This window comes from Scyliorhinus canicula, chromosome 19 (assembly GCF_902713615.1).
Source record: "Scyliorhinus canicula chromosome 19, sScyCan1.1, whole genome shotgun sequence".
In the NCBI taxonomy this organism is placed as follows: Eukaryota; Metazoa; Chordata; class Chondrichthyes; order Carcharhiniformes; family Scyliorhinidae; genus Scyliorhinus; species Scyliorhinus canicula.
The window spans coordinates 17,480,869-17,502,320 of record NC_052164.1 but is presented as its reverse complement, the minus strand read 5'-3'; the positions used below and the strand labels follow the sequence as shown (position 1 = coordinate 17,502,320).

General features: G+C 42.8%; 1 protein-coding gene across 8 annotated transcripts in view; it reads left to right on the top strand.

The window, feature by feature from the left end:
- The window catches only part of LOC119954335 (signal transducer and activator of transcription 5B-like), a 148,037-nt gene that overhangs the window by 108,513 nt on the left and 18,072 nt on the right, over positions 1–21,452 (top strand). For all 8 annotated transcript variants that reach the window (XM_038779479.1, XM_038779482.1, XM_038779477.1 and 5 more), the window contains 9 exons: positions 2,459–2,630; positions 8,637–8,773; positions 11,940–12,091; positions 14,970–15,125; positions 16,378–16,557; positions 16,784–16,871; positions 18,196–18,318; positions 18,407–18,499; positions 19,861–20,067. In XM_038779479.1, the coding sequence (XP_038635407.1) occupies positions 2,459–2,630; positions 8,637–8,773; positions 11,940–12,091; positions 14,970–15,125; positions 16,378–16,557; positions 16,784–16,871; positions 18,196–18,318; positions 18,407–18,499; positions 19,861–20,067 (1,308 nt within the window). The remainder of the gene's footprint in view (positions 1–2,458; positions 2,631–8,636; positions 8,774–11,939; positions 12,092–14,969; positions 15,126–16,377; positions 16,558–16,783; positions 16,872–18,195; positions 18,319–18,406; positions 18,500–19,860; positions 20,068–21,452) is intronic.

Here is a 21,452-nt window from a genome sequence, read left to right as displayed (position 1 = left end):
TGCAGACAGTAAAGATGACAATCCTCCCTAGATTTCTGTTTGTTTTTCAGTGCCTCCCGATCTTTGTCCCACAGTCCTTCTTCAAAAGAGTTAACAGGATGATCATGAGCTTTGTCTGGGCGGGAAAATCCCTGCGGGTGAAGAAGGCGATGCTGGAGAGGAACCGCAGGGAGGGCTGGCTTTGCCGAGTCTGATTAATTATTACTGGGCGGCCAACATCGCTAGTTGTCCAACACCGGGAGTATGGATGGGGGGGCTTCGAGTATGGCGGCGGGCGGTGGTGGGAAGGGTGGGCGATATGTTCCTGGAAGGGAGCTTTGCGAGTTTGAGGAGCTTGGAGGAGAAATTTGGGCTGGTAAGGGGAAATTATTTTAGGTACCTACAGTTGCGGTACTTTGTTCATAGGCAGGTCCTATCTTTCCCATGCCTCCCGCCAATAGGGATCCAAGACAGAATAGTCTCTAGGGGGGAAGAAGGGGAGGGTAGAATCTCTGGTATTTATTATTATTTAAAAAAAAATAAATTTAGAGTACCCAATTAATTTTTTCCAATTAAGGGGCAATTTAGCGTGGCCAATCCACCTACTCTGCACATCTTTGGGTTGTGGGGGCGAAACCCACGCAGACACGGGGAGAATGTGCAAACTCCACACAGACAGTGACCCAGAGCCGGGATCGAACCTGGGACCTCGGCGCCGTGAGGCAACAGGGCTAACCCACTGCGCCACCGTGCTGCCCTATCTCTGGTATTTATAAGGTGCTCATTAGGGAGGAAGGGTCCCAGACGGAGGAACTGAAATGGGAGGAGGAGCTAGGCGGGGAAATGGAGGATGGGCTGTGGGCAGAGGCCCTGAGTAGGGTAAATTCGACCACGACATGTGCCAGGCTCGGGCTGATTCAATTTAAGATCGTTCACCGGGCCCATATGACGGTGGCTCGGATGAGCAAATTCTTTGGGATAGAGGACAAATGCGCTAGGTGCGCGGGAGGACCGGCGAACCACGTTCACATGTTTTGGGCATGCCCTAAGCTTAGGGGGTACTGGGAGGGATTTGCGGGCGTCATGTCCCGGGTGCTAAAAACAAGGGTGGCAATAGGTCCAGGGGTGGCAGTTTGGGGTTGCGGAAGACCCGGGAGTCCAGGGGGAGAAAGAGGCCGATGATTTGGCCTTTGCTTCCCTGATAGCCCAGCGACGAATACTCACAGCCCCCGAAGACCTGAGTTGTGGCTTGCGGACATGTCGAGTTTCCTGGGTATGGAAAAAATTAAGTTCGCCTTGAGAGGATCTGTACAGGGGTTCGCCCGGAGGTGGCAACCATTTATTGACTTCTTTGCGGGAGAGTGAGCGTCAGCAGGGGGTGTAAGAGTAGAGTAGGAGGGACAAAATGGCGGGTAGTACCGGTGGGAGAGGAGCGGGCTTGTGCAGTATGTTACGATTGAAGTATTGAAAGTACATGGATGTTAGCACATTTTTGCCTTTTTTGCTTTCTTTCTGTTGATGTCTGTAACGGTTTACAAAGCCAAAAACGACCTCAATAAAATTGTTTGTTAATAAATAAAAAAACTTCAGATAATTAATTACCCCATGAAATTGGAGCTTTCATACTGGAAGCTCTATCTTTCTAAAATAAATCATTGGTTTAAAACAAATAATGAGGTTGCATTCCTATGAACACTTTTATATTGATACTGAGTGGGTGGCTGCAACAATTAAAATAATGTTGCCGATTTCATTGGACAGAATCAAAGATGTTTTCTATGACTGAGGTATTTTTTCAGGCACTATAGCACAGTAAGGTCTGAAGGAAGGAAAAAGCTCAACAACCCAATGAAGCCGGTCTACTCTTCATTTTTGAGATTGTCTTTGCACAGCTTTTGTAGATTGTTTATCTCCATAGAAGGCAGTTTGATGGATAAATATTCATTTATAATAGGATTAATAAGTATCCTTAGATGTAGGTGCTGTACCTCAACAAGATTCAAATAAAAACAGAGAATACTGAAAATACTCTGGTCCAGCAGAATCTGTGGAGATGGAAACAACTTCATCAGAAAGACCACCGACCTGAACTGTTAAATCTGTTTCTCTCTACAGAGGCTGCCTGACCTACGAAGTATTTCAAACTTTTTCAGTTTCTTTTTCAAGTTTTTGGCATCTACAAAACTTTGCTTTTGGATTAAGATTAACACAAACTTGTTTTGTCCTTTTGGATGTCACATTCAATGGATAAAAAACATGTACTTCTCTGCTAATAGTTTGGTCAGATCTGGGAAAATGTGATCCAGTTCAGGGAAGTATGCCAATTATGATGATGTTAGATCCTTTTAACATTCTACTGCTAAACCTTATCTCTGACTTTAGTTGTTTAAAAAGAAAAGCAGCGGAGTTGATGAAAAATCTTGATTCTCTGTAATAAGTGAACTTATAAGATTTAAAATTTCTTTTAACTTTCTTTCAGCCAAGTTCGCCAGTAGGTTTGCTGGATTCCATGTCACAGAAACACCTTCAAATTAACCAAACATTTGAGGAGCTCCGACTAATGACTCAAGACACTGAGAACGAACTACGAAAGCTACAACATACCCAAGAATATTTTATCATTCAATATCAAGAGAGTCTACGCATACAAGGTAATAGGAATTTTATTTAACATAATTTCTCTGGTTTTTCAGTTTCTCTCAAGTGAAGTTTAGTCTAATGGTTTCACTTTTTAAAATAAAAACAGAAAATGGGGCTTCGGGTGGCGACAAATAGGTGGAGGTTGCATGTTGGGTAGCTAGAGCTTTCGCTTTTTGGCCCTTTTCACCCAGATTTGAGGGGGGGACATTTCATGTGATTGATCTCCAGTAAAGTTGCAGTAACTAACAGATGCTGAAAGCCCAACAAAAAAAATCCAGAATGAAATGAAATAAATCGCTTATTGTCACGAGTAGACTTCAATGAAGTTACTGTGAAAAGCCCCTAGTCGCCACATTCCGGCGCCTGTCCGGGGAGGCTGTTAAGGGGATCGAACCGTGCTGCTGGCTTGCTTGGTCTGCTTTCAAAGCCAGCGATTTAGCCCAGTGTGCTAAATAGATAAAAAGGAGCGAGCGATAGTCTCCCTGAGAGCTCTGGTTCAGTGCTGGGCTCTGTTGGTGGATAGATGGCTGGAGCAAGCTCGCTGGGTGGGGCTGTGCCAATTACGGTAGATAAGTTGGCTGAGATGATGGCGGTGCAGTTTGAGCTGCAGTTTGCCAAGCATTTTGAGTGGCGTAGGAAGGAGATGATGGCTTTGCTCAAGCAGTTGATGGGCGATACGCAGGCCCCAAGAAAGGAGGCTCTTGGAAAGACATTGAAGGCGGTGCGGGAGCAAGGGGAAGTGTTGGAAGAGGGTGGTGGAGACATTGTCGTTGCGACACAGCGACCAGTTCACGCCAATGGGAGAAGAGCTGCGGAGGATGGAGGAGAGACAAAGTGGAGGACCTGGAGACTGGTTTCAGCACATAATCTGTGGATTGTGGGACTTCTGAAGGGATGGAGGCTGACGGAGTACTTTGCAGAGATGTTCGGTAAATTGTTGGGAGAGAAGGAGCATGCCTCCCTTTTTGAGCTGGATAGGGCTCACCGGTCGCTCTGGCTGTCGTCAAAGGCGAATGAACCACCAAGAGCTGTGATAGTCTGCTTTTACAGCTACCAGATGAAGGAGAATCAAGAGGTGAACTGGGAAGACAGGAGTATTCATATATACTGGAGCTGGCAATTGGCGGGTGCCTGCAACAGGGCAAAAACAGCGTTGTACAAGAGTAATGTGCAGTTTGGGGTGGTCTACACGGCGAAGAGAGCTAATAAAGGCAAGGATTATTACATTGAGCTCTGCGGAGGAGGCATTTGTGAAGGACTGGAACAGAACTGAGTTTGGACTTTATTTTCTTTCTTGTTGTGGTTGGGAGGGGATGATTTTGGGATGTTGGGTAATATGTTGGGGATTGTTTCCCTTTGGCGGTCTCGTATGTTGGTTTGTTTGGAAGGACTGGGTGTGGAGGGGCTTTTTTGTTGTTTTTTCAATATTGGGCATGTGGGGGGAGGGGGCTCTGGAAGCTGTTAGCCATCTCCACCTCGGCCCCATTGATGCTGACAGTACTTTGATTCCTGAAGTCAATGACCAGCTCTTTAGTTTTTCTGGTATTGAGGGATAGATTTTTGTTGCCGCACCACTCCCCATAGAATCATTGAATCCCTACAGTGCAGAAGAAGGCCTTTTGGCCCATCAAGTCTGCCCACCTCTTTGTAAAGCCACCCTAGTAGGTCCAATCCCCCATCTTATTCCTGCAACCCCACCCTTAGGGCCAATTTAGTATGGCCAATCAACCAAACCGCTACATCCTTGGACTGTGGGAGGAAACCAGAGCACCCGGAAGGAACCCACACAGACACCTGAGGTTGGAATTCAACCTGGGTCCCTGGTGCTGTGAGGCAGCAGTGCTAACCCTTGTGCCACCTCAGCCCACTTTAGAGGGGTGGAATCCAACAAGAGAATATGGCCATAAAGGTCCAAAAAAGACGCCAAGCCAGAGACCGAATCCTCTTACAGAAAGGAAGAAGGCGGCACCGAAGGAAGGAAGGTCCAAGATCCTCGTGACACACTGGCTTGGAGGCACAAGAAGTCACGGACTTGAAAATATCGGAAAAGGCTGGAGTTGGGTCGCTGGAATTTATCACCTAACTCTCTAAAATCAGCAAACATTCCCCAGGTGCCCAAAACACTCCAGACCCTTCACTTTCCAAGATTTAAATGTTGCGCCCAAACCACAAGGTAGGAAAAGGTGATTATTACAAATGGAGGCAAGCGAAAACGGAGATAGGAGCTTTAATGTGTTGTCCAAATTGTTTGCAAATCCTCAGAGACCACCACTGGGTTGGAGGAAAATCTAGGGGGGGCGGGGGGGCGATGTTTAGTGTCTATGGCAAGAAGAGTAGAAGTACTGCACGAGCCAGCAGCCTCCCCGTCTGTCAATCCCTTTGGAGCAGAACACTGCAGATTCTGGGATTCTTACCACTGCACATAATAGAAGAAATCAATTTGCTGACCTTGATTTAAAAACAAACGGATTTGGACAGAGAAATGGGAAGACATTGAAATTTTAAACTTGGGGAGTATATTCATTGTAATCCTACCCATGAAAAACAGAGGAAGTTGTTCACCTCGGCAAATCTGTTTTAACACTATTACTCAGGGTAGTGTAGTTCAACTTGTGAAGTGAGGCCCAGTTATGGGCCAACCGGACCCCAGAGAGCGAAAGCTTGCACTCAAAAGGTGAAAAGGTAACGTCCCCAATTGGGTTTGCTTCCCAGGAGCTTTTATCAGCAAACATTCATTCTTGCCTAAATTCAGTTTATACCCAGAGAAGTAGCCAAAGGTGTGAGGAAACTTCATTATGCATCCATGGTGTGAGCTGGGTTTGTAATATAAAGAAGTAGGTCATCTGCATAGAGAGACACCCGATGCTCCAGCCCATCTCGACTAATACCTTTCCTTTGATGAGAGGACCTCAACGTAAAAGAGAACGGCTCTGTTGCCAGGGTGACCAAGAGTGGAGAAAATGGGCAGCCCTGCCTAGTGCCCCTATTCAAGGGAAAATAATCAGAGTTCAAAGCGTTCGTATAAACACTGACATTAGGGGCATTATATAACAGGCGAATCCAGGAAACAAATTTATGACCAAATCCAAACCTACCAAGAACCTCCAATAAATACTCCCATTCTACTCTTTTAAATGTTTTTTCATGAAGAGATACTATCACTACAGTACTGGGGAGGGAGAAAGGATGACATTTAACAGGTGACGTGTATTGGGTGACAATTGTCAGCCTTTCGTGAAGCATGTTTGATCTTCTGAAGTTATACTCAAGAGGAAGGCTCCAACCGGAGGGTCAGCATCTTAGGAAGCAACATGACATCCACATTCAAAAGCGAGATAGGATGGTATGAACCACACGCTATTGAGTCTTTGACCCTCTTATGGAGCAAGGAAATAGAGGCTTGCGTGAGGGTGACCCCTGGGAGAAGGAATCATTGAATATGTCCAATAATAGATACTATCTGTCTTAGTCTTATAAAATTCAATTGGAAAGCTATCTGGACCAGGGCCTTACTCAACTGCATCAACCCAATCATCGTCATTGAATCCTCATAGTGCAGAAGGTGGTCCTTTGGCTCATCGAGTCTGCACTGACCCTTCGAAAGACCATTCTACCCAGGCCCAATCCCCCACCCTATTCCTGCAACTCCATCCTACAGGGCAATTTGCATTGGCCAATCCACCTATCCTCTCATCTTTGGACTGTGGGAGGAAACCAGAGCATCCGGAGGAAACCCACGCAGACATGGGGAGAATGTACAAACTCCACACAGTCACCCAAGGTTGGAATCTAACTCGAGTCCCTGGTGCTGTGAGGCAGCACTGCTAACCACTGTGCCACCCAATACAGTTTGTGTGTATGTGTAAATCTAATCAAAGCCTTTTAACAAAAGAGTCTTCATCTCCCGGCATAACAAAAAAATAGTCTTTGTCCTCAAACGTGACTTTATAAGGTGAGCTGGATAGAACAACAAAGAAATAAAGAAAAGTACAGCACAGGAACAGGCCCTTCGGCCCTCCAAGTCTGCGCCGACCATGCTGCCCGTCTAAACTAAAATCTTCTACTCTTCCGGGGTCCGTATCCCTTCTATTCCCATCCTATCATCCTATTCACATATTTATAGACCATCCCAAATCTGACTGCACACTTGTACAGGGCGGCGTTTACTCCATTAAACACAGTTTTTATTTCTGCTAACTCTGCACTCGTGTCCTGATGTAGCCTAATGGAGTGGCCTTTCCACTTGAGATTGCGGTGCTCCCTTGCCCAGTGAAGAGCCCTGTCTCTTTTTTTAAAAACTGGACTCTTATGATCACTGCACGCCGTGGATGTTCAGAACGAGACTTCGGTCGAAGTGAGTGATGGGCCTGGTCCAATTCAGGCGGGGATGCGAATCCACCCTCGCGCGCCATTTCAAGGAACATGTCCAAGAAATATTCTGTGGGGATATGGCCCTCGATCCCCTGTTTTCCAGGTCATTCAGCTTGATTTTTAACAATTTAGTGGTTTCTAACACCGAAGTCAGATCAGACTAGGGTGTGGTAATCTGATCGCTGTAGTCCGTCAAAGCCGCCTCCATGCACTTAATTGCGACTCCATGGACTACAACGGTCTTACTAGTTTTCTCCAGAACCATCCAAATGAGGTCCAAGGCCCCTTCGATTGAGATCCCCCAACACGATTTGTCGGTATTTAGAACATAGAATTTTACAGTGCAGAAGACGGCCATTCGGCCCATCGAGTCTGCACTGGCTCTTGGAAAGAGCACCCTACCCCCTACCCAAGGTCAACACCTCCACCCTATCCCCATAACTCAGTAACCCCACCCAACACTAAGGGCAATTTTGGACACTAAGGGCAATTTATCATGGCCAATCCACCTAACCTGCACATCTTTGGACTGTGGGAGGAAACCGGAGCACCCAGAGGAAACCCACGCACACACTGGGAGGATGTGCAGACTCCGCACAGACAGTGACCCAAGCCGGAATCGAACCTGGGACCCTGGAGCTGTGAAGCGATTGTGCTATCCACAATGCTACCGTGCTGCCCCTAATTTCTCGCGCTCTTTCCCAGAATACGAGTGAGAATGTGAAGTGGCCGGAGAGGAAGAAACCAACTCTGCCATCTTGCTGTTGAGCCCTGAGAGCTTCAGACTCCGTCGACGAGTTTCTGCTCAAACCTTTCTTGACTCTTTCTTCTGGGAATCCCAACAAAGCGGGAACTTGACCTCGATAACTTGCTTGAGTAAACGACCCGTGGTGCCAAAACAAAGGGCAAAAAAGATCAGATCAGTTCTCCAGTGGAAGCTGCCTCCTGTGTGACTTTCCCTTGTGTCACGCCACCGGTAGTCCCCACATTATAATTTACTATTGTATTCCTATTGCTCCTATTTATTAAACCAAATATCCCATATATTTTTCTTTACAGCTATAGCAACTTCCATCTGCTTGCATCTAAAAATTTGAAATCCGAATTATCCATTCATCTGTTTAAAGTTTTACAGTTGAATCCATATCTTCTTCCCTTGCTTTGGAGCTTATGAACTGTCTGAAATATTTTGTAAAGTAGTGGATGTAGCATTTCAATATTCAAAGTTCTAAATGGCCACGGTTCATTTGTACTCAGATTTGCAATCTCAAGACATAGCCATGATTCTAGTTGATTTGATGCTTAATTTCTTGATTGATTTCTTTTGTGGGAGGAAGGTGAGTTTTTCTTTGTTTATACCTATGTGACAGTGGACCTCGCCTGCTGTTGCTGAAATTGACACAGGTGACGCAAATAATTAATTTATTTTCGCTGGCAGTAAGTACCTTCACCACTAGTGTGTGTTCAGCAAATTGTCCCATTATCTGTGAACAGATAAAGGTGGATAATGCTGCTGTTAAAGCAGACAAAAATGTATTTGGACAGTATTAATTTAATATATTTTGAATCTAAACTGTTGGAATGTGCAAGTTTGGCTACTACTGATTTCCAATTTGACAGTGATGTGAAATTATTCTTTATTTTAGCTCAGCTTGCCCAGCTTGCCCAGCTCAGTCCACAAGACCAGAACCGTATCTTGCGAGAGCAAAGCTTACAACAAAAGCGGACGTCAGTGGAGAGTTGGTTACAGCGAGAAGCCCAGACACTACAACAATTCAGACTGGTATTTAAAAATGCGTAATTTTTAAAATTCAGATTTATTTTACATATTCTGCATTGCATTCAGAAATGTTAATGATGTTAGATTTAAGCAGCTGGATATTGTGGTCCTATTGATTGCATTTTAAACCACACTTTTTAAAAGCGTTTTTGTCCATGAAGATGAGAAAGAGAATCATTTTGGGCATCATCTGTGTATGCTAATCACTCAGGCATAATATGGGTTAGATCTCACTCCATGTAGCTCCAAACTCAATCTTTAATGCACTTCATGTGACAAGTTACGTTTTCCACACTACCTTATAGCTTCTTGAGATTATGTGGTAAATTAAGGACAATTTTGTGTTAGGAGCTCATTTCCATGAGGAACCTGATTAATGCTGCTGCAAACTATTTGACATAAGATGCTCATAGTCAACATACAGCAAAAACATTTCTCAGTTTCTGGCCTGGATGTGAATTAACATGTCAGGAATGCAAATACTGAGTGTTCAACTGCATCAGTTGGTTCTTTACTTTCACATGTAAAATAAAAAATGTACTGGTGGAAAGATGTATATGTGAATCTATATTAGCTTATCCCCATGAATTTACTACCTAAACGCATTATCCATTTCAATTATGGTGTTCTCTGGCAGTCCAATGAGGCAGAACCCTGTGATTAAGGAAAAGTTTTCTTTTGTCCAGTTGTTTACTTTAAAAAAAAATATTTCTTTATTCTCCTCCTTGTTCGCATTTTCTCCCCAATTTACACCCATGTCAATCCCCATATCAATAACAACGATCCCATCCTCCCACCAAACCCAAAACATTCACCCACATGTTCACATAAACAACTGACAAAAAGGAATCCGGAATCCCCCATAGCCCCCATTAACATCCATCGCCCCCTCCCCCCCCCCCCCCCCCCCCCCCCCCCCACCCACGCCCCAACTAATGTTCGATGTTATCCAGTTCTTGAAAGTGCATAATGAATAATGCCCATGAATTGTGGAACCCCTCTGTCCTTCCCCTCAGTTCAAACTTAACTTTCTCAAGAGTCAAGAATTCCAACAGATCCCCCCCCGCCACTCCAGGGCACAGGGTGGAGAGACTGCTCTCCAACCCATCAGGATCCGCCTTTGGGCGATCAACGAGGCGAAGGCTACAACATCTGCCTCCGCACCCGTTTCCATCCCTGGCTGGTCCGACACCCCGAATATGCTTTGTCCAGTTGTTTCAATCTGGCAAATTTGTTGGAAATTAGTGACAATACTAGAAATAGGGTTTCTCATTAACCTGATTCTATAATGTGCTAAATGCCCTTGTAATCTTTATTTCTGATGTTGAATCATTGCAAATACTATTTTTGACAATGTGGGTTTAAAATATGGCCATTGGTGCATAATTGTTCTCATCCAGTTAGAGTGTGAATGCTGGGAAATGGAACACACTTCTACTGTATCGTCAGATGCAGACAAAAGGTCCCTTATATTTTCACCCCAAAATAAGCCTTGCCTCCAGCATCAATAGCATAGAATGATAGAACACAGAAGTAAGTTATTTTGTCCATTGTTGGCTGTGCTAACTCTCTGTTAGAACTACCCAATTAATCCCACTCTCATGATTTCCCATAGCCCTGTTTTTTTTCCTTCAAGTATTTGACCCATTCTCTTTTGAATGTTATGGTTCAATAGGCTTGCACCAACCTTGCAGGCTGTGTATTTGAGATCATAACTCAATGTGTGTACTAAAAATAAAATCCTCATTTCACCCCTGGTTCTTTTAGCAGTTACCGTAAAACTTTGCCACCTGGTACTGACTTTTTGTGCTACTGGGAGCAATTTCTGCTTATTTACTTGTTCCAAATCATGATTGGTGTTGATAACCACCACCAAATTTCCTTAACCATCTCTGCTCCAATGAGAACAACCCGAGCATCTCCAATCTCTCCACACAATTGAAGTCCCTCAAGTACTTTCTAGTAATCCATTCTGCAATCCATTCATACCTCACGGTAGCATGGTGGTTAGCATCAATGCTTCACAGCTCCAGGGTCCCAGGTTCGATTCCCGGCTGGGTCACTGTCTGTGTGGAGTCTGCACGTCCTCCCCGTGTGTGCGTGGGTTTCCTCCGGGTGCTCCGGTTTCCTCCCACAGTCCAAAGATGTGCAGGTTAGGTGGATTGGCCATGCTAAATTGCCCGTAGTGTAAGGTTAATGGGGGGATTGTTGGGATACGGGTTACGTGGGTTTAAGTAGGGTGATCATTGCTCGGCACAACATCGAGGGCTGAAGGGCCTGTTCTGTGCTGTACTGTTCTATCTCCTCCCAAGGCTTTTTTAAAATGCTTCCTAAAGTGCAGTGCTCATAATTTGACATAATTCTCAAACTGAGACCTAGCCAGTGTTTTGAAAGTTTAACCCTAACTTCCATGCTGTAGTACTCTTATCTGTTAATGAAGTAAAAAATCCCATTTTATTTTTATTTTAAAATTTTTTAAAAATATATTTTTATAAATTTAGATTACCCAATTATTTTTTCCAATTAAGGGGCAATTTAGCGTGACCAATCCACCTACTCTGCACATTTTTGGGTTGTGGGGGTGAAACCCACGCAGACACGGGGAGAATGTGCAAACTCCACACGGACAGTGACCCAGAGCCGGGATCGAACCTGGGACCTCAGCGCTGTGAGGCAGCTGTGCTAACCACTAGGCCACCATGCTGCCCTCCATTTTATTTTTATTAACTACCCTCTCAATTTGTCTTGCCACCTTCAAAGACTTATGTATATTGATTCTGGCACCCCTTCAAATTTGTACCATGTACTTCCCACAACTTCTCCTCATTCCTCCTACAGCAATATATTGCTCCACACCTCTGTTAAATTTCATTTGTACTTAATTTGCCCATTTCACGAAGTCTGTCTTTCGTCCCTAATCTATCACTATCCTCCTTATTCTTTACTGCGTTTCTGAGTTTCAAATCAACTGCGAACTTTGGAATTGCGCCCTGTAACCATTGACGTTAATGCACACCAGACCATCACTGTCAACCTCCCTCTAGTCTGGAAAAACATCTGTATATCCTTGAAAAAAACTTTGAATATTTCTACAAAAACCAGTACGGCCAATAGACACTGAAGAGTGTGATTTCTATCAAGAATGTAAATTACTCTGTACTTGTTGCAGGACTTAGCCGAGAAACACCAAAAGACATTACAGTTGCTTCGTAAACTGCAGACAATTATTTTAGATGATGAATTGATTCAGTGGAAACGTCGCCAGCAATTAGCAGGGAATGGTGGTCAGTCTGAAGGTAGTTTGGATGTGCTTCAGTCATGGTAAGAAAACTCATTTCAGCTAGCAAGGTTGTTTCAAAATTGTAGAACTGCAAGAAAAAATGCTTTCAATATTTACATTCTACACTTCTAAGTTATTACCATTTTGTTTCCCCTCGTCTTTTCAGTTAACCCAGAGTTTGTCCAAGAAAAAAACTTGGGCATATGATTTCAGTTCCCAGACAAGCTTGGAAATGTGTCTCTAATTCTCAAGCTTGACACTGCTTCCATCGAATTTACCACTCGAAAATATGAAATTGGGTGATTAAGTCTGTTACTGTGTTGCTCATTTTCCAACCCTGCATTGCTGGGAAGGTTGCTAGTCAGCCATTCCCTGCCTGTCGCTTGTATAAATGGCAATAGATAGGACCTAGCAAGCCATCCAACTTCCCTGTCTTCTATCCAAGTCACTGTTTCTTAAACATTGGCAAGATACAAATGGTAGTAATCTCTTCGGCGACTGCAGAAGGCCCACCCATGTCTCTTTTGAAGGAAAATAGCTGAGTAGCGGGCATCTCCTCCATTCAGCTCCCTAAACTTTATATTTATTTTATCTTGGCTTAGATATGAAAGTTGACCTGACCTCCTGGGGCCCTCAGTTGGCTTTCCACATTACAGTACTGCAGGAGCAGACAAACCTTTCAGTTCACTTCCGGTTTGGATCCTACCAGGCATCAACTCTGCATTCATCAGGACCCCTTGCTCAGGGAGTTGGGTCATGGTATACGGAGGTCCTGCCCTAATCCTCGTGATGGATTCAGGACAATCCAGTCCCTTAGTTTGCAAGGCAGTCGAAGTGGTATTCTTTTTCCCTTCAACCTTTTCTTTCCTATGGTTAGTGTTTGAGCTCTCTTTGGTGCTTCCCACAATAATTAGTTGGGAGTTTCAGTGTTGAGTATCTTGGTCATAAGTGCTTTGCTACCATTTAATTGTTCATTATTTCAGAAAAGTAATGAAGGACCAGATCTGCAAGCAAATTTCAGAGATCTAAAATGAATCAGCACAGATGATTACAGCCATTTGGCCTGTCATCCTATACTGGCTATTTTAATATCTTTATGAAATCTGCTTGCCGATTCGCTCCTCCATCTCCTCCCCATTATTTTATTGCACTTCGGTATGTTCTCGGGATTGTAACTGCTTCTTTTCTCCTGAACTCCAAATAGATCCTGAATTTGAACTCTCTGGTATCATCTTTTTCCATGGCTGTTACAGTATCTTTGATCAGTACTGCAACCCTGTTGCAACCAGGAATGTTATGTTCCCACTCTTGGCCTTGTTTGAGCCAGGTCTTCAATCTGGCACTGTAATCTCACGAGGCCACTTGTGCCTATGGCCGACAAACTAACTTATCATGCTCACTACATCTACATGCATGGACTCCTATGTGCCTTCGTCTGTTTTGCATTTTTCCTTTGTTTGATCCTCTCCCTTCTGGAATGTTCTTTATTCTAATGCTATTTCTCTCCCAGTCCTCTTGCAACTTGTTTCTCCTCTGTAATGCTTTATCCTGGTCCTGCCACCCATCAGCCAGCCACTCTCCCCCCCCACCGCTATTTCTCAACCAAATTAGTTCAAAATCCCTGCTGAAGTACTCATTAACATCTATAATTAGTAACACATGGCACTGGGAACACTCAGAAATTATCACTCTTTCGGTCCTGCTATTTAGCCTCCCTGTTAACCCGTTAACTGTCTGTAGGACCATAGCGCTTTCCTATGTTAACTGATTTCAACATGATAAATTACTTCTGGGTATTCCCCTTTTCCAAAGCCTCCCACCCCCACTGATGTTCAGCACCTGGTTTATGGTCTCCTCGCCCTAGTTGAATACAGGCAACTCTCATTAACAGTTGCAGAAATGCCTGCCTATCCCCCTGCTATCAAGCTCCCTATTACAATTGCACAGCTAGTTTTTCCTGTGCAGTGATTTTCTCCACAATTCTATGGAATTGCTTTAGACTGCAATCTTCCCTGAGGGGTCATCATCTTTGAGGTTGCATTTGTGAGTGCCACACTACTGGTGGATTTTTGCACTGTCACCTCCTCTTGCCATGTTACCACGCACTCACTCTCCTCATGAACTCTCAGGCTGCCAGTTTGACCGCATCCGGTATCATGCAAGAACAGAACCTTCAGCCTCCCATTATGGTGATGTTGACTGCTTTTCCAGTGCAGAAATCTGAGCACATTCTGATTAAGTTTTGTTCAGCACATAAGGAACACTTTGGAGTTCCTGTATGGTGCAGAATGTATATGCAATCAGTTATTTTCCCAGAAGTTGTTGATTTACCAAGTGTAAAGCAGTCATTCAACTATATTTAGATTTATTGTCATCTGTACCGTGGTGCAGTGAAAAATATTGTTCTGCGTACAGTCCAGGCGGATCGTTCCATACATGAAAAATATATCCCTCCCATTCAAACTTTCTGATGCCATGTAATTAGTTTCCATACCAAACTACAAATGTCTTGGATTCTGAATTGCAGACTATTCAAAAAGTTTAAAGAATGCAAGCTCTAATTGCAGATAAATTATATTTTACAATCTTCATATTGTCTTTTAATATGTTGATGGTGAATGTAGTGCATAGTTAATCAGAACCAACATTGGAAGCCAGTATTTGAATCTCACATTTGCAGATTTTGATATGCACTAATGCCAACCTGGTTAGCTACTGGAAGCTTTTACTGTGAAGTACTATATCATGTGGAAACGACTTCATCTGACAAAAGTCACCTGAACCGTGGCATGTTATATATCCATTAGCTTTTTCTAGAATTGTTAAACTGTGATGCATTTATAATGGCATGTAATGATTGGGTCTTCTTTTAAATTCACAATACAGTGCTGTTCACTGGGAAATTTGTTGCACTTGTAGGTGTGAGAAATTAGCAGAGACAATATGGCAGAATCGTCAACAGATCAGGCGAGCTGAGCACCAAAGGCAGCAGTTACCCATCCCAGGCCCAGTGGAGGAGTTACTTACAGAGCTCAATGCAACAATTACAGATGTGATATCTGCACTAGTCACAAGGTTAGCTATGTTAATACAGTAGTCCCCCGTTATACCGCGCTCCGCAATACTTTGCGATATACGGCGGGGGGGCTTATGGACCCCAACTGTCAGCTTCCCTCTCTGTATCAAAGTGAGCTGGCCGCTGAAGTTGACACTGCCGGCTGATTGGAAGGAGATTCAGTGAGAGAGGAGCAGCTCACACAGCGTCCGGAAGTGGATAGTGCAGAGCTACAGCTGCCTCAACCCTGCACAGCAGACAGGTTCTTTAAACCGGTGGCGGTCAGAACATATTTTTGAAAGGCAATCCTTTCCTCCAGTTTGGTGAAACCCACCAGAGTTCCTGGTAAGTTTCTGTGGGTTTCCCTCTGGAATAACTCCCAGCCTCATTCTGTGGCAATCAGAGAGCTTGTTTTAATTAGATCCACGATGGGGGTTTTAAATTTATTTAAAAATCTATGCATGCGCTTCCCATTGTGAGTCTACGGGGGTCTGACCTCTTCCCCCCGCCCCCCGTAGACTCACAATGGGAAGCGCATGCATAGATTTTAAAATAAATTTAAAACCCCCATCGTGGATATCCGCGGCTCAGATGCAACGCGGGTGGCTGTCTTGGACCCCAACACCCGCGTTATAACGGGGGACTACTGTATGTAAACCCTAAAGAAATGTACATTTAAGCAAAGTATGTTTCATCTATCAGATAAAATATATAATATTTGTATTTATTCTGATTTGAGATATGGCAGAGGCTGTGTTTCATCATCATAATCAAACATATTCTCATTAAACCAAAGATAAAATGCTGGAAAATCTCAGCAGGTCTGGCAGCATCTGTTGGGAGAGAAAATAGTTAACGTTTCGAGTTTAGATGACGTTTTGTCAAAGCTTTGACAAAGGGTCATCTGGACTCTAAATGTTAGCTCTTTTCTCTCCCAACAGATGCTGCCAGACCTGCTGAGATTTTCCAGCATTTTCTCTTTGGTTTCAGATTCCAGCATCTGCAGTAATTTGCTTTTATATTCTCATTAAAATCAAGTAGTCATCCTAAAATCTGAATTCTGACATAAGCTATTATATTGAAAGAAAACTACTGGACAGCCAGAGGTTGTGATTAATATTATCAAATATTAGCATAATAATTGCAGGGAAATGTGCTGTTCATTATAGACTTAAAGTATTTTATATGGTGTAATTTATGAAATCGGATTCATTTAAATAAGATGTACAACTGAACAGATTGTACTAAATATTTTCACTTTTTTTAACACAGCACCTTTATTATTGAGAAACAACCCCCGCAGGTTTTGAAGACTCAGACCAAGTTTGCAGCCACAGTACGCTTATTAGTAGGAGGGAAGCTGAATGTACACATGAACCCACCCCATGTGAAAGCAACCATCATTAGTGAACAACAGGCCAAGGCTCTTCTAAAAAATGAGAATACTAGAAAGTAAGGCAACTACTGATATTCTGACTTTTTTGAACAATTGACCACAAATACAGACCATTATACAGCATTCTTGCATATATACATACATAAATGCACAGTCTTTTTTAACCCCACAATGATCCAAGCTGGCTGCAGAATCACATTGGTTTGTATTGCTAATCTCTTGCAAATCTTTTTAGTTGTGGCAATTTGAAAAGTATTTTTAACCCATTTATGTCTCTGGCAGTGACAGCAGTGGTGAAATATTAAACAACAGTTCTGTTATGGAGTACCATCAAGCAACAGGAACCTTAAGTGCCAACTTTAGAAATATGGTAAGCAAAAACATTCAGTACGTACAGTGGAGCCTGCTTTCCAGTGCTCTTGGATAATTGGGGTTGGGGGCTGCTTCCTGCTTTGCACTCGTGTCTCTCCCCAAGCACAGATAAAACAAACCACAAATAGGTTTTGTGCCATGTGTTTTCTCAAAGGTAATCATAGTTCCGTGTATTATCATCAGGCTTCTGAGCTGTGCAGTGGCAAATGGAATGATCAGTTTATGTTTTGTGTTTGAAGAGGCCTCAAAAAGATGTGACTGGACGGACAATTGGAAGCTGATGGGACAAAATTATTGGGAGAAATTTTTTTGCAAATGAAATATTGGGGGGTATAGAAGTTAAATCGAAGTGTGCATTGAGTTAGATAAAAGTATTTGTGGGGCGCGGGTGGAGAATTTCAGATTGGCAATTGTGTTATAGCTGTTCACAGGGTTTTGGAATGTGTTCTTGTGATTGCTGATAACTTTGATCAAAATAAACATGAGCACAGCACAGCGCAGACTAATCAACAAACTGAAATTATTAGCAATCAGATTGTTATTGGGCATTTTACATTTCTGTAAAATGCATAAAAATAAACCAAAAAGGAACAAGTAATTTGTCACTTTTCTCCTGTTTGTGAAAGATTCTTATATTAAAAATACAAGTTTGGTTTATAATAGAAATGTTTTAAGATGCTTCTGATGTGGCTCTCCAAAAAGCTTAGTGACTGCGCACTGTGAGTGCAACACAAGGCATCAGAGGAGGAAGTTTCAAGTTTGATCTCTGATTTTTGCATGTGTCTCATTCAGGAAACCAATAAGTAAGCTTTGGTCGTTTTGCAATAGGGGAGAAAAGTGCAACAAAGTTTTCCACTCCTGATTCCCAATGCATTGATACAAGTTAGAAATATGCTTGTATGATCTTATGGTGGGGACAAGATTGGGCATGGCTGTTATCAATGGCCCTTATTTCATAGCCTGCAACATCTGCTGTCTCGCTCAAATGTGCAAAATGAGGGGCTCTGGTATTGGTGGAACTGTTCTCTTATGCCCCTTTCAGAAGAGATGAGGAGTTCTTCTAGTTGTCTTCTGAGCATGTACACTTCCTATTCTTGTATTGAGATTTTTTTCTGACCGCAAAGCAATTTTTTTTTACTCGTTGTAAAATATAATTTCACCCAATATGTTGACTTAAACAGAAGAAAATTTATTGTATAAGTTCATAGATCATAAATGTTTACAAGTTAGTTTCTATTTATTCTGGTACAGCCAGCGCTAGTCCTAAAATCAAGAATACTGTTAATCCATTTAGAGTTTTATTAAACTTTGCTTCTTTGTAGTCTCTTAAACGAATCAAACGTTCTGATCGGCGTGGAGCAGAATCAGTCACGGAAGAGAAATTCACAATTCTATTTGAATCACATTTTAGTGTTGGTGGAAATGAACTGGTGTTTCAGGTTAAGGTATGTTGTGTACACTGTGTTGAGAGATTTGAAAATTGTATGTTGCTGAGTACATGTAATGTCCAAATAATTGTTCTCTTTCTGACAGACTTTATCACTTCCGGTGGTGGTGATAGTTCATGGCAGCCAAGACAACAATGCCACTGCCACTGTACTTTGGGATAATGCCTTTGCAGAACCAGTAAGTTGCAAGTTGATGTTTTGCATTCAGTGTAAAATTCAAAATTGTATGAAAGCTAATGGTGATTTAAGTAGACCTGCAGCCTGTTTGAACAGGGCTCCATTGAGATACAAATATGCCAACCCCCCTCAATGTAAGAAATACATTAATTATAGACAGAATTTGTTGGAATTCGGGTAGCCAAGTGCTGAAGAACAGAACGCTAGTGATAAGTCTTTGTATGCTCAGAAACATTTATTTCCAGAGACATACATTGCAAAGTATGCACCTCCAACCCAACAAGCACAGTTTTAACCTGCTTCAAAAAGTGAGCGAGGTGAGTTCTCAATTAATGCCCATCACCTAAATACAATAAAATACCCAATTATATATAATTAGCAGTATTTACACTTTACTAAAATTAGAACAAAACATTCTGTGGGAATTCTTGAAAAATGGTGCATGATCCCTGCACTTAACTTGCAAAAACATCCGTGGATTCAACTTTTGAATCTAGTAATGGCCCATTTGTGATTTTTATTATGTCCAGTGGAAATAGTCTGAACTCTTTTTTGATATTTTAACATGTCACGTTTCCTACTGGCTCGAAACCATCATGTGGGGTATCCCATACCATTTTACTGCTTGGGATGCCACTCTATAAGAAAGTGAACTGATTTTGAAAATAATATACTGGTTTGTGAAACCTATGGCTCCAAAGCTGCCCTCGGGTTAATTGGTGACATGAGAGCTGAAAAATAGTGGCTAAACAGCAAAGGTGGCTCCTACTCTAGAATCTGTATGTCAGGAAGTAACTTAGCAATTTTTTTACTAAAAAGGTCAAAATAGTGTGTTCAGGTTTTTGTTGCAATCTTGTTGAAACAAAGATCTTTTTAAGTAACACACAAAGGCAACTTACTTCAAAATGTATGATCTTATCACTTTAACCTCAAACAGCTTCAGTGGGTGAGATTTGTCAGTTTGTATCTTTGTTTCAGCTTGTTAGTTACTTGTTCCTAATCTTAAAAAAATGTTTGAGATTTTGGCACGGTGATCGATTCCATCACCTGGGAGATGGAGCAACAATAGCATCAAGGAATTACAGCTGAAATCATAATGTACCACCCCTTGCATCATATTTCACTTCATTTCACTGGCCTGTCATAGTGTCGTTAACAAAATTTTTGTCGTCAATTGTCTACCTGAGCTGAAGTTAATTCAATGTACAACACTGAACTTTCTAGATATGCCTGTTTAGCTATGTATCGATTGGTTATTTGCTGCTTTATGTCTAATAACCTGCGCTTTTATTGAGTAATAGTGAAAAATTAAGTCGGTGGAATGTTTTGAAGTTCACACTAGTTTTTTGTTTTTAATTTCAGGGTAGAGTGCCATTTGTAGTTCCTGATAAAGTACTCTGGCCACAGTTGTGTGAGGCTCTCAACATGAAGTTCAAAGCAGAAGTTCAGAGTAATAGAGGACTGTCAGAAGAAAATCTTGTTTTCCTCGCTCAGAAAGCATTCAGCAGTTCAGCCATTCACACAGATGATTACAGTAGTATGACCATCTCCTGGTCTCAATTTAATAGGGTAAGAAATTACTTCAGCATCCGATTGGGGAAAAGCTACTTTGTAATTTTCATTCTGTTCTTACAAAAACTGAATTAAAATTTCAGAAAATTTGACGTTTGAAAACCAGTCATATAGGCCTTTCTGTAGGTTTATATCAGAAGTGTAGTTGGTTGAAGTACTTAATCACCATTTGTATTCAACATTTTAACACTGAGTGGGAAGTTATTGAAAATATTGCAGTACCACTCTTTCATTGCTAAGAAATTATGGATGTTAATTGGTACTGTGTGTTAACTCTAGATGAGCTAACATATTTATATTTGGCAATGCAACAATAAATAAAGGGCACGGTTCAGTGGATGTGATTGAAAGTCTGTTGAACAGGGTGTTTAAGGCCCATTATTCAACAGAACTTTGCCTTTTCTTTTGCCCCGGCGAGGAACTCCCCATCGAGGCTGCACTTTAAGTCATGCAGGAAAACCACTCACAAATGGAAACACCAATTGCAAAGGCAGCTGCGATCTTTTGACACCCCACCCCCTCAACGACACCACTGAAGCCTCCAGAACGCCACCCACCCACCACCCAACTTGTCCCTTCCAGGTCCTCGAGCCCTACCTCTTACGGACAAAGAGCCCTTTGGCCCAACCCCAGGCACTTTGGCGCTGCCAGCCTGGCAATGCCAGGGTGCCACCATGGCCTGTCCCCGACCACCTGAGTCTCCAATGGCCTGGGAGCCCCCCCCCCCCAAAACAAACAAACAAACAAATGCCGCCTCTAATCCGTGCCCTGATGAGATCTACCAGGTGAGGCCGGTGAATCTGCCAAACATATATTTAAATGAGGCTAATGGCCTATTTAACTATTCGTGCCTGAATCTCTCCGAGCAAGATCCAGATCACAATGCTGTGCGAGATCCAGCGGCCTTGACCCGATACTAAGTTGGGTGCGATGGGGCCACTGAATCGCACCCAAACAATTTGTTTGGAACCCCTCCTTTTTCATCATGTCACACGTGCACTCTTTTCCCCAACCTATGGTCAGTTACTGCTGGCAATCTTTCTTTGTCCTTGAATTTTGCAGTGTCTTGTTTCCATCTCCCACCTGCAGTTCAAGGTTATACCTTTTTTCCATCCCATCTGAGGTCAGGATGATTGTAATACATCATCTGAAAGATGGCATCTCAGGCCGTGTAGCACTCCCACTGCACTGTAGTGGAATCTTTGTCTCAACTTTTGTGCATGTCTGTGGAGTGAGACTTGAAGCCACAATCTTTAGAATGCCAACTGAGCCAAGGCAGATACTCCAGGGAAAGAAGCACAAAATGAGTTGAGGTGGAAAGTAAATTGCTATCCTGAAATAGGTAAGGAAGAAATGAGTGAGGAGGAGATGGTGTGCCAACA